Source organism: Pithys albifrons, chromosome 5, assembly GCF_047495875.1.
Source record: "Pithys albifrons albifrons isolate INPA30051 chromosome 5, PitAlb_v1, whole genome shotgun sequence".
NCBI lineage: Eukaryota > Metazoa > Chordata > Aves > Passeriformes > Thamnophilidae > Pithys > Pithys albifrons.
This window is the reverse complement of record NC_092462.1, coordinates 66440408-66454067: the sequence shown is the minus strand read 5'-3', so window position 1 is coordinate 66454067 and position 13660 is coordinate 66440408. Positions and strand designations below refer to the sequence as shown.

Sequence of the window (13660 nt, the reverse complement as noted above, 5' to 3'; positions counted from 1 at the left end):
CAATTGAACTAAAAATAATCAATATCAATTGATGGTTGTTGTCAGCCCAGTATTTAGCTGTTTTGTCGCTGTGCTGGATGGATATGCGTGTATTTGTAGGTTGTGCTAGATATTCTCTGACTATGAAATTGCAGCAGTAGGTTGTGAAACATGTATGAAATTAAAATTTTGAATGCATAGAGGGTATGGATGGTTGTGAGGCTTTCCTATGCAGGACTATGATGTGCATTTCTAAATAGCTGGAAAAGCTCATCAGACCTTGCAAGGACAAGGAAAAAAGAATCCTTAAATGGCTTTAAAATCTAAGCAAATCTTTCTGCCTTCTTTTCTCACTATTGGATTTCCCCTTACTCTAGGCTGAGAGCTGTTTAAAAGGAAGAACTTCAAGTTCTCACTTTTAAGTTTGGCACCATTTTTATCATGTTCACATGTTATTTAATTTTATCCCTTGCAGGACCAGTGTGGCCAGGATGGATTCTGAGAAGGAAAAACCTGAAAGGCTTCAAGAAAAGGGGGTGGGCCAGGTGTCCAGGAATAGGTTTTATATTTTTTTTTCCCCTCCCCTGCAAATGAAAACCTTTTGCTATCTGTGAGAATCAGATTCAGTTCAGCTTTTTGTTAATTTTAAATGAAATCTAGTTTATGTAAATGGGGCATTTGTCATTGATTTTGCCTTTCCTGTTGTGTTCCCTTCCTGCATTTTGATTTAACTTAACAAGATCCCAGCTGGGAAAGGCAAATGAAGAGAAAGTTTGGGACTCTAGCTGGGCACTGGAGCTTCTTTGAGACATATAATTCACCTATATACCTCAGTTTTATATTTCTCAGCAAAAGCAAATAGAATAACAATGGGTACCAAGTGGGATAGAAATGAAATTTTTGTGAGGACTGAATAATAGATCTCATAGTAAGATGCATATGAAAAGACAAGGTCATAGTTGATAGTCCATTCACTGTAATGCTTTTGTGCATGTTATTTCTAATGCATTATTAACTGGTTTAGCTTGTGTTTTTTTTTGTTTTGCATCTTTGTTTTTGTAAATTAATTGAAATTCTGTGCTTCAGCCTACACTGATCTTTATTCTGTAACAAATGAACAGACATCTACAGCTCATGGTTGTTACTAGGATATTTACCAAGGCAATTCAGAGCTTTTAGGGAGTATTAGAAAAGGATATGAATTTTATTTATAGCCACTTGTATTCATTATGGAAAATAAATATTCATTCTCAAAGAATGGAAGGGCAGGGCTGCCCACAGTTTGGTAAAGGCTGTGGCGTGTTGCCTGCTCTAGTTGTCAGGGACCACCATCAGATTGGTTAGTCTGGTGTTCTGTAAGGGGAAAAAATAATTGTTCAATCACCAACATAGCCCTGTTTCCATTAGAAGTTGTAATGTTCTGTATTTGTATTGAATTTCATTTGGGGTTTACATGCAACTTTTATCATAGGTCAAACCTAGGAAAAGAACCTGAAAGTCTTCATTGGAGATGAAAAGAAGTGTCTAATTTTATTCTCATTAAAAGCATTCAGTTCAAGTTCTAAATGTGACCAGAACAAATGTTTCGAGACAGATCTGTACAAAAAGTAGTTTTATAGGAAAACAAGCTTTAAAGTTGTGTGCCTTTTCTTACAGGAAACTAAAGTGCATGACTGACAGTGAAACTGTTGCACCTGACTGGCCTTACTACAAAACCATTGATAGGATCTTATCCAAAGTGACAGACCACAGCGATGTGAAAATGCACGAGAATCAGCAGCCAGGTCCTTCTACATCACAGACAGAGGCCTCTCAGTCTCCATCAGCTAAGTCTACACCTCTCTATCTGCCATATAACCAGTTCACATATGAAGGAAGGGAAGAATGCTTTGAAGATGAACATTCAGAGAGCTCATCAAGTTTACTTTCTTACAAGCTGAGGTAGCATCTCTTTTCTGCCCTTTCTTGTATTTTACAGAACTAACCAGAACTGCTTTGTCAAAGGGACACCCTTGCACATTCTTCTCTGGCAACTCGTATTTTTCTGTAAATCATGAATGAGATCTGTTCCCCAGTCTCAGCCATTTTGCTGAATTAGGGCATTTTCTTTATTATTTTTGAGAGACTGGAAGGGAGTAGGAGAACTGGGCAAGAAGTTGCATATTATTGCCAAAACTCGGCATGCATGTCATGGCTCACATCAGGTAGAGTGTTTGTAATAGAGGTACAGGCACATTCAAGAGAGTCCTGTGGTGCAATCAGAGATATAACATACTGCTTAGATGATTTTTGGCTTGCTCTGGCTTTGCTTTTGATATGAGTATGAAATTTCTCTGGCTTCAGTTATTATTAAAATGGTGAAAAGATGCAAGCTAAATATTTCTATGGACACTGAAAAGCTGTTCATGCAGTTTGAAAGTACATTGCAATGTTTTAAATGCAATTGAGAATGTCAGTTTTTTCAAAGTAAATGCTAGTTTGAGATGCAAACATGTGTTTCCTTTTTTGATATGATTGGAGTTCTCTGGAAGGCAGAGTTTTAACAAAAGGTAGGGTTGTACTCTTGATACAAAGTTTAGACTTTACTGGTCTCATTTTTCATCCTGAGTGGTGTGAAATAAGAGTTGCTTACAGTTTTCTGGCAGGAAAAAAAGTTGATCCAAGAGATCCTTATCAGGAGTCTGTGAGGCTTTAACTGTAACAGTAAAATTACCTGTCAGTCATGCAACTGTGAAGATGTTGAGCTGGAAGAAGAACCAACCTAACAAGTTTGAATTATTATTTCCAGACCCACTCTTCGATGAATAAAACTTGGGTAAATTCATTCAATCATTCAAGCAAATAGTCCTTGAATAGCTGATTATTTTTTAAACTTTTTTTGGCAATTGAATATTTATTAGGGTGGGTAATTCTTGAACTGTAGCAACCTTTTTATTCACAAGCAACAATTTTTTTTATCCTAGTTCATTGAAAGTAGTTGATATTCCTGGTTCAGAAACTCACTTGATCAGGATTTGCAAGCTCCACAGTCACAGTCAGATGCAATAGGTTTATTCCCAATTCACAATTTGAGTTACAATAACATTAAATAATAAATATTATTTGATAACATCAGTCTTTTTAAAAACAGTAAATGTCATGTGTTTTCAGCTTAGGGACAACTCCAGGACAACACAGATTTTGTAGCATAGGGGAGGACAGAGGTCACCAGAGCAGGTCTCACTAGAGAACACAGACAGCCATTGCAAAAGTCAAGTCAACCAACCACAAACCCGTATCTGTTGTGCTTGCAGTTTGCAGGTGGACTTCTACTCTCATGTAGGTGCTTTCATTTACAGCTAAAGTGGACTTAACTCACTCAAACTGAATTATTTCCATGGTGATAAGCTCTGGAAAATTTAGGCTATAATGCATTTTAGCCAGTCTCAGGCTCAGTGGTGGTTTGTTTAACTTTGTGCAAGGAAATTACCTTACCTGTTTTAGTAAAAAATACTTTAAGTTTACTTGGCCAATTCAGAAAGTGCAGTTCATTTATGTCCAGCCTGGAGCCGTTCAGCTGGCTGCAGGTCTGTGTGGCAGCTCATGCTCAGTCCTTGGAGCAGGTCAGGCTGCAGTGCTGCTGTTCCCTGCTGAGGTGGCTGTGCTGGATGGCTGAGGGTGGCCTGGGAGCTGGAAGGAGGGGCAGGGAGCTCTCAGTGTGGTAGGACCTCCATAACTCACAGCTACCTAACTGAGGAATGCAGCCATGCCCTCACAGTCTCTACTATAAAAAAAATTGTGCAATATAATATTGTGCATAACATTTAACAGCAAGATATGTACACATTCACAAGTTAAAATGCAGTTCCACTGTGTTTAAAAACAGAAAATGTTGAGCAGTAGATCCCACTTGTGAGATTAGTGTAGTATTTCAAGTGAGGATCATGATCAGATTCAAAATTATAACATGCTCGTGATGATGGGGCAAGTCTCTGTCAGGAAAAAAAGTCTTATTTCAATAGTCACAGGGGGTTTGAAAAGCTTGTCCAGCTTCGGCTTGCTTAGTTTGGCCTGATGAATGAGAGAAGAGTAGGTAGGGAACCCTTTCTTGACCATGAGGAGATACAGTGCTTGCTGGTGGTACTAGAGGGGTAAAATCACTTAGAGCTGGCTTGGTAAGACAAGGAAGTTAAAACTTTTAGAGTTACTAATGGAAAATTATGAACTGAGACACAATTTTCAGCTTAACCAATTAGTGTGTCATCCTGTATTTGAAAAACACTTTGAAACAGCCAACAAGAGAGAAAAGAGTTAGCATATGAAAATTGGGTCCATCTTGGCTCTTTTTGTAAATGCCCTTTCCTCTAAACAGTACACGAAAGGAACTGAAGACAATACCAGGATCTGAAATGAAAAGATGTTTTAGGTCCTCAATTTCCCTCTCTATTTTTGCACTTAATGGCTGTGTAAAGCAATTACTTTGAAAAATATACACACATATCTATATGAAAAATATAGATGCATTTTATATAGCTGTATATTTTACAGCTTACACTATGGGAATTTTTTTTTCAGTAATAAAAATCCTAATCTTATGGCAACAACAGTGAAAAACCTCTTCAAACAGTAGTTCTTTCTAAGTCAACTTTTAAACTTCTAAAAACTTTCTTGTTACTCCTTTAAACTCTCCAACACAGCTTTTGAGTGCCAGCTTTGTGTTTTCCAAAGTATCCTTTAACATAGCAGGAGGCTACTTGGCAATATAAATTTCAACTTAAAAAATACTTGTTTAATGTTTAGCTTTCATGATAGAGAAAAAATGTCAAAGCTAGAAATCGTTGAAACTAGTTTTCTTTGCATTTTGTTTGAGTTTGGGACCTTCTTACAGAACCCAAATTTTGCTAGTTAGCAAATTAATGTGGGATAAAATTAATTTCAACATTTGTTTCAATTTGTGGATGAGGAAAACATCTGGAATTCCCATTTCCCTTTAATGGGATGCCTGCTATTTGTTTAGCATTGTTCTAACACTGCTTTTGGGCTTCAACAAAGCTCATATTATACTGCATAAAACATCTGACAGTAATAGAATAATTTTGTTATGGTCATATAATATAATGCAATGTGGTGGAGCCTCATACTGCAGCTTAAACTTTTAGAATCCAAATTCCTGACACCAATGTAAATGACTTTTTATCTAATTGAAAACAGTGTTTTTTCATCCTGTGGACTAATTTTCATTGTTAAAGTAATGACAGAACATAATTATACAGGCTGTGAATGTGGTTCAGACTTCATCTGTTCTGCCATTTCCATTGTACTGAAAACGGGGCTGAAAGAGTTACTTTCATGGATTAAAAGACCATAATAAAAGCATCACGTCATCTGGTCTGACTTCTTGTTAGATACCACTTGAATTTGGTTATTCTGGTGTGGAACCCAGAAGTGTTATGGAGGGGGTTCTGTGACATCCCTCCCTTAGCAGGGGACAGCTGCGCTCAGGAGCCCCGTGTCTCTGCTGTCCTCCACTGCTTTGTTTCTGTGGTTCGTTTGACTCTTGGAAATGCTTTGCTAGATATCCAGTCTAGAGCTGGTAAATGCCAAAGATGGAGAATTCATTCTTCCCTAGCTTTCAGTGGTAAGAAAACCTTGTTTAAACCAGTCCCTGGTTTCTAATATAAATTTAGTGAATGAAACTGTCAGATGTTGCTTCTATTTACCTTTCTTTTCACTATATTGGAGATCCTTTCAGTATTTTTTGCTTTTTACTTCAGTGTAGTTGTGTCCCATGATTGCACTGTCTTTGGCATTCTTTAATTTTTAAACATAAGATTAAGTGATTTGATACAGAAGGTTTACACATGGAGAAAGAGTAAAAATTGGTAGCATATATTAGCCAAAATATGAAATAAAAGAAAGGCATTAAAACTTGGTGATGATGCTAATTCTGGAAAAAACAGTCTTGGCAAAGCCTTTAATATTTCTAAAATTATACCATGGCTATTTAAATCTGAATGGGCATCATCTACAAAGAAGTTTGGGCTTTAGGCTATGCACATTATGTAGTGCATCTTAACTCATTATGCAGACTTGTTATCATAGCAAGGTGCTTTGCCCAGGCTCCAAGCCATTTCTGTGGCTCTTTTCTGTGCTTTACTTCAAAGCCTTGTTAATTCCTGAATGCATTTGGCTGTGTTTGAATGAGCTCAGTTTACCAGAAGATCCAGGTTGCCTGATCCTGAGTCCTTATACTCAAGATCTTTGTGCCATCTCTAATATTAATACTGCTTATTTCTTGATCATTGTTAATTATTTTTCATAAAGATATGGGTTATGGAGGTCTGCCCAGATTTGTACATAGCTAAAAATGTGCAAACAAGTGAGAAGCAGCTGCTAGCCATAAATTCCAGAACCTGATGGTAGCCATGATGTAGTCAGAAAGGAAGAATTGTTGTTATGGTTTTGTGAGGGTAATACATTTTGATAGATAGATTACTCTTTGCATTCAACTCCCACTTTATTAATTATTCACACATATCCCTGAAACAAGTCCTATTGGATGAGTGTAAGCAATCAATCAAGGAACTTTTAATTGAACAGTGAATTAAATTGATGTAAGATAGGCGGACAGCAAACGCATTTGAAACTTGCTTAATATCTTGCCTGTTTATATCTGAAGGTTTTGCTTTGCTCCCCCTCATGTCCAGTACATGCTGTCCTTTCTGCTCAGTCTCACAGATGAGGTGGAGCATTTTCTTTCCCTTGGCTTGCTTCCTTTGAACCCTATGTGTCTGTTTTAGAGTGTATTGTGGAAAACCAGCTTTGTGATGTTCTGCTTGGAATGCGGTCCCAAGTGCCAAATCTCTTCCACACTTTCTTGTGGGCAGGGGAACACCAATGCCTGTCTTTTGGAGGCTCTCTGCCATAGATACTGAAAGTCCAAGAGTATCAACAGATTGCATTTGGGGCCCTTGATTCCCTAGGCCCCTCTTTCCTCCCGATCTTGAAATCTACCTTCAGAGTCTAGGCTTGGCAGAGAGGGAGGTGCTTCTTTGGCAGAGGCAGTGGATGCTGTCAGGAGCTACTCTGCAAGAGGAGAGGCTTGTAAGTGCCAAGTCCTTGCAGTGAACTTGTGAGTGACCACAGAATCCTCTCACTGTTAGTAACTATGGCTGGAGAGAAAAGGAGATCAGGATCACCATCAAAGCCAGGGGTTTCTGAAATAGTATTTCTTTCCAGTGAAGGCTGTCTAATTACCAAGTTGTGCTTGTTAATTGTAAAGAAACAGAGAAAGTACTTCAGAGACCTTGAAGAATCCTTGTGCCTTTGCTTTTGGGGGCACTTCTCTGTGCTGAAACATGATTTTGAGGTAGCACTCGTCAGCAAGTACTTTCTTAGTTATTAACAGACAGCAGATACTGCTGACACAGTTCCCAAGGTAGTTGCTGTCACCACCAGACATTTTGCTGCTCTTTTCCCTCTGGATCTGTGCAAGATAGTCACTGTCTTGGACGTATGGTTTTACATCTTACAAGTGTTTGCTGGATTGCATTTGTTTAACTGAAAAACAGGTATAATGCTTTACAGAGTTCAGGAAAGTAAGATTAACGATTTTTTTTCCCTCTTAAAAATAAGGTTTATTTTAGATTTGTTATCTAAATATTTCATCTCTTTTTTCATGAGATTTTTTGTCAGTCTCAGTTGAAATTAAAACCCAAAGGGCAGTCACAAATGCCAAGAGAGCCACACAACAGTCAGTGTGTCTCAGTATCATTGACAAGCCTCAGACTTTGTCATTCTTTGTTAAGGACCATTCTTACCAGGGCTTACCTTGACAACACACAAGCCCTCTTGTGGCTCTAGGAGTGAGTTCCTACTTGTTTAAGACAAAAGGTCTTGCCATAGCTACTTTGTAGTACTATATAGGGAAGAGGATAGAGATTCATCATGTTTTCAACATTCAAATCCTTTGTGAAGACAAGTTTAAATTCGAAGGTGACTTTGGCTAGAATAATACCATCATTTCAGAAAGTATCTTGCTCTGCATACCAGAATGCATACATTCTTTGGGAATGTGAGTTCAGTGATGGAACCTTGAAATAACAGATTCAGTGTTGTCCTTAGACTGTTGTAGACCTTTTCCACTTGTTTGACCTCTTTGAGAACCAAATTTGAAATAATTCTGTCCTTTACAGTTAATGGTGACAAACAGAATTTGGGGTCAGCCAAGACCTATTCTCACACGATTGGGTATGATCATTTCAGTGATCAGTGGCAAGCTTGACCTGCACTTTGAACAGAGCAGCTTGTATTTATTTCATGCACATTTACTTGATGCCCTGGATCAAATATGCTATGTAGAACCTGCAAAGGTGAGTTTATTTTGCATACCTTCCAAAGTTTCATGTAGCATAAAGATGATGCCTTCTCCTTTCCCTTAGTGGCATCGCAGCAGTGTAGTGCTGATGAAGTCCTTTGAGTTGTACAAGTAACTTCAAAGTCTCGGACAGTCTGAAAGTCAGTGGTCTTTGTTTACCCTGTTAGTGTACATTTATGATGGAAGACTGTTGTTTGTTCTTGCCTGTTCTTGAACATGGGGGCAGCACATTCAAATGACTAAACAGTACTCAAACACTTCCCCTCATGACCAATTTTCTTTTTTTTTCCTCTACAAATTTAGTAGCATTTAATTTAATCTACTTGTTTCTTTCCATAGACCCCACCCTTTCTGGGTCATTTCACTTTTAAATGTCAAGGGACTTTTGTCTTTTTCTTCTATTTTCTTAAGTTTTTCAAGTGTTTATGCTTGCTTATTTCTCTTGCTGAGAGATCTGAGTCTCTTAGTCACCATAGCACAAAGCCTGTCAAGTAAGATAAGAACATGAATGAAATTATGATACAAATCTGCCACAGATGAGTGACCTCACCTCCGCTACCCCTCTTCACATTAATAAAAATACATTCTTCAGGAGTTCAAGTTACCCTTATTCAAGGATGTGTTAAAATCTGCAAGATGTTGACATGGTATACTAGTCTCATTATTGCACTTCACCTAGAAAGGATACCGCATTTGGCAGAACATGACTGAGGTTGCTGTTTGTGTCAAGGGACTTCAAGACACATCAGCAGATAACTTTGATGTTGTGGTCTGCAGTGTGGAGTTACAAAAAGTCAGAATGAAGACATGAACTAGCACTTGAAGTTAGAAAAGAAGTCACCCAGCTCTAACTGGAGGTTTCTCAGATGTGTACTACAGTTTCACATATGCCTTCTACTTGCCTTTCCTCCTCCTTCACATTTTCACTTGACTCTTTCTCAGATTACAGGTTAAAAGAAACAGCTCTCTCTGTGTTCTCACTTGTGTTCTGTGTAGGCTGGTTTGAATCCCTGTGTTGTGCAGTCACCCTAGGTTAGGACAGCCATGTGAACGTTCACCTTGAAAGCGCTGTCTTTATTGCATGTTTATCCTCTTCCAAAACAGAAACTCAGCATGATATAGCATAGGGGAAATTCTTAAAATATCCCCCAAATTCCACATGGTCAGTTCTGCAGATTTCAGATGAGGATGTACAATTTGATATACACTTGTCTAACTTCCATATCCTGAGAGAGTCAGAGTTGTTCTGCTACAGGAATATCAACATGACTTGGTACATAGCCAGACTTGGATTCAACAATCTGCTGTTCTGCATGGGCTACAAATACTCTCTTTGAATTTCAGAAGAACTTTAATCCAAATAGCAATGAATTATTTTATTGAATACAGAGTCTTGCCTTTGTATCATGGTAAAAACAAATTTATAGGCAGAATGTTATAGTCCAGTTGAAATGTCTGTTAAAATGTAAGGTGTTTAAAGGAAGAGGGCCTTTTTTCATTAGCTGTCCTACTTGATTAAATTTGTTATGAACCTAAATATGAGAAGAAAGCCATAGGATCCTGCATTTGTGACATATACATTTAATTTAAAAAATAAATTCATAAAAGTGCAACTGGCCATTGCCTCTGAAAGCATATGAAATGTGATCAATCATAGAATCATTTAGGTTGGAAAAGACTTTTAAGAATGTCTAGTGTAACCCTAAACCTAACACTGTCACATCCACTGCTAAACCATGTGCCTAAGTGCCACATCCCCCTTTTAAATACCTTCTGGGATGGTGCCTCCACCAAATCCTTGTGCAGCCTGTTCCAATGCTTGACAACCCTTTTGGTGAAGAAATCTTTCCTAATACCCAATCTAACCTTCCCCTCATGCAACATGAAGCCATTTCCTCTTGTCCTATAGTTTGTTACTTAGGAGGAGAGGCTGGCCCCATCTGGCTGCAATTTCCTGTCAGGCAGTTTTAGACAGCAATAAGGTCTCCCCTAAGCCTCCTTTTCTGCAGGCTAAATAAACCCAGCTCCCTCAGTTGCTTCTTTTAAGACTTGTGCTCCAGACCCTTCCCCAGCTTAGTTCCCCTTCTCTGGGCTCGCTCCAGCACCTCAATGTCCATCGTGTTGTGAGGGGCCCAGAAGTGAACACAGCATTGGAGGTGCAGCCTCAGCAGTGCTGAGCACAGAGGGACAATCACTGCCTTGGTGCTGCTGGCCACACTACTGCTGACACAGGCCAGGATGCCATTGGCCTTCCTGCCCACCTGGGCACACTCTGGCTCATGTTCAGCCTCCTGTCAAACCAGCACTCCCAGGTCCTTTACTGTCTTTTCCAGCTTTTACATTATTTGTAATGTTTTGTGATGAAATACAAAAAAAAGAGTGGTCAGTGCACCTGCTGGTGCAAGGGCAAATTCCCACACTCATAATCTATAGTGGGACCAGCCTTACTGATGCAATGCTTTAAAAAACAAGCCACCACATGTAATGGTGCAGCACTTTCTCTGAATGGGATGGTTATTGCAGCTTTCAAATTGGAGTTTCAATGTCCAGATAAGCCAAATGTCTCTCCCAATGTATTATGTGTAAGAAATGTCAAGATTAAGAAAAAAGAAAAAGAACGAACCCTGGTATTCTGCAGGGAAAATTTTTATTAAAAAAAATGAGATATGAAACCATTTTTTTTAAAAATCTGTAACTCTGTGCAATAATACAGTAAATAATTATGTTTTGGCATAAGCTTGTGAAGGAATTTATTGGAGAACAGAGGGGTTTAAAGATAGTACTAGAATGTAGCTTGGCCAAGAATGTGCTATAGAATTTTAGGTTCTAACTTTTTTTTTAATAAATATGAGTTTAATGTTAACAAATATTCACATTTCAGAGCTGAAGAAAGACCAGTTAAGAAAAGAAAAATGCAAAACTGCAGCTTCCAAAAGAAGAAGCTAAAATTAATGGAAGCAATGTTGGAAGAACAAAAGAAGTTGAGTAGAGCTATGGAAGAAACCTGTAGAGAAGTGCGCAGGATTCTGGATCAGCAAAACATCATTCAAGTGCAAAGCTTACAGTTACAGGAGAGAATGATGAATCTACTGGAGAAAATGATCTCCAAGTCTAATGTGTAGTTTCCTTTGTGAATGCCTCTGAGATTGCTATTGCTACTATAGATAACCCTTTATTGCACACCATATGTGTGTCTGTTGCTCTATTCCCAGGTTTTCCATGGAAATTAAAACCCTAGTGTAATCTTAGTTAAGCAAAAAGAGACAATGCAGGGTGAGAGCTATCTGGTATGATAAAATTAGTGCAATATATGCCTAAGTTGAATTATTTTTATACAGAAGGGTTAAGGGATGAATAGCTCGGGGAACTGAAGTACTATTTATGCCTAGGTCAGGTATTGTTTTGCAAGCAGTGGTGTTATATATTGCTTCTCATCAAAGACTACAGCTTGATCTGTTTTAGGAAAATGAAACAGTGCATTTCTAAACATGGTAATTGCACCTTGACTTTGCTGAAGGTTAAACCCTGTTTTGAAACATATGCCTGATTGTATAAGTGACCTATGGTTTTTGTGAAGAGCTAGTTGGGATCATGAGATACATCCTTTTAATCTCCATGCCTGATATGAATTGTACTCTAAAGTATTAGGGTAAAAATAAATCTATTCAAATACATTTTTGATATAAAAAGAAACCCCCCAAACCACCTTACTATATACTGAATACTAAAATATATAGAAGATACTTGAAGTTGCTTTTGATATTAAACGTTTAATTTTTTTCATTATTTACTGGAATCTGTTGACTTAACAAACAACCAGCAATGAAAACTCTCATTTATTCTCTATCACAAAAGAAAAAATATTGTACTGTGTGTATATACATATATATATAATGTCTATCAAATGAAATAAAGAAAAAGAAGTAACTTACTTATTATTGCTGGGCAGATAGTATGCTTTGGGACAGTGAAAAATACTGCGGGCGATACCCACCGTCACAGGTTTACAGTTATTAACTGCAGGGTAAAGATCCCCTGTGCTGATGCCCAGAACATGAAGATGGAAGTCAAGGAGAACACTGAGCACCTGAGCTGCAGCATTTGCTGCTGGCACGGCTCCCGGTTGCATTTCGGTGTTTGCAGGAGGGTCTGTAAGGCAGATCGACACGGATGCACCACACGAGGGAGCCGGAGGCACAAAGGATTGTTTCTGTCTGGGGAGTTAAGATGAAGCACCACCAAGTGTTTGGTTCTTCAGTGAAACATGACATTGAAATACCTGTTAACTGAAATTGAAAAATTTGCAAGCTGAATTTCCTGTAGACCATTTCTCCTTGGAAAATATGTTTCTGCTGTATAAGCAAGAGCAAAGGTTGGATTCAGGTACAGAAACTATAGAATTACTATTAGGAACTCAGGCCATTTTCCATTCTTGTAGGTGAATAATGTCCCCTCTTGAAACTTTGTCTTTGAAGGTGTTTGCATTCTCCTATCTAATTTAATGTGTTGTTGCCTATGCTAAGTTGAGCTAAACTATTTTAAACCCCAGACATAACAAACTATGTCTAATTATGCTTGATGAACAGGATAAAGCTTATATTCACCAAGCAAATTAATACATAGAAATATTTCTTAGAATATCCTACAGGAATGAAGATTAAGAATTATTAAATATCTAAATGTGGCCCACTCCTACAGAGTTTACTTAACAATAACAGGATAAGGCAAATGTAGTAGGAAATTGAACTTGCAGAAAATGGGGCTGCTGAAGTATAAATGAAATAACTTTCCTTCACTCCACCTTTACTACAGTGATTGCAGGATCCAAAAAATGGCAAGTGTCTCTTCTGATTCTGCAAAGATAGTTTTATACACTTCAAATGCAGATCTGTCACAGATTCAGGTGGATTGGTGTATCTATTTTGTAGTGCTTCCTGACACTCCAACTTGTTTAGAGTAAGATGGAAAGAAACTCTCCCTTGACTCCACGGGAATTAATAATATTTACTGATACTATCTACTTGGACCATATAGCAAATAAATTCAATTAATGAGCAATAACAATGGCAGCATATTTGAACCTTGTACCACAGAGTAGGTAGCCCCTCTCCTTGTATGTCTTTACAGCTCCAGAGCTGTAGGAACACAGGAATGGAGGAAATCTACTTACTCCTTGCCTGCTACCACAAGGAACCACATCATATAATCCCTTCTGTAAATGTGTGGACACGTATCTTAAAATGAATTAGGTATTTTGTCCTCAGAATTATATGAAGAACTATATTACAGGTGGGTAACTTGCAATTTAGAAGATTGCTTCTGGGA

General features: G+C 38.1%; 1 protein-coding gene across 1 annotated transcript in view; it reads left to right on the top strand.

Moving 5' to 3' along the window:
- Positions 1–12175, top strand: part of MSANTD1 (Myb/SANT DNA binding domain containing 1) — a 33890-nt gene extending 21715 nt beyond the window's left edge. The window contains exons 3-4 of the mRNA XM_071555238.1: positions 1636–1920; positions 11217–12175. Coding sequence (XP_071411339.1) covers positions 1636–1920; positions 11217–11457 — 526 coding nt within the window. The 3' untranslated portion in view covers positions 11458–12175. The remainder of the gene's footprint in view (positions 1–1635; positions 1921–11216) is intronic.
- The last annotated feature ends 1485 nt before the right edge of the window (positions 12176–13660 follow it).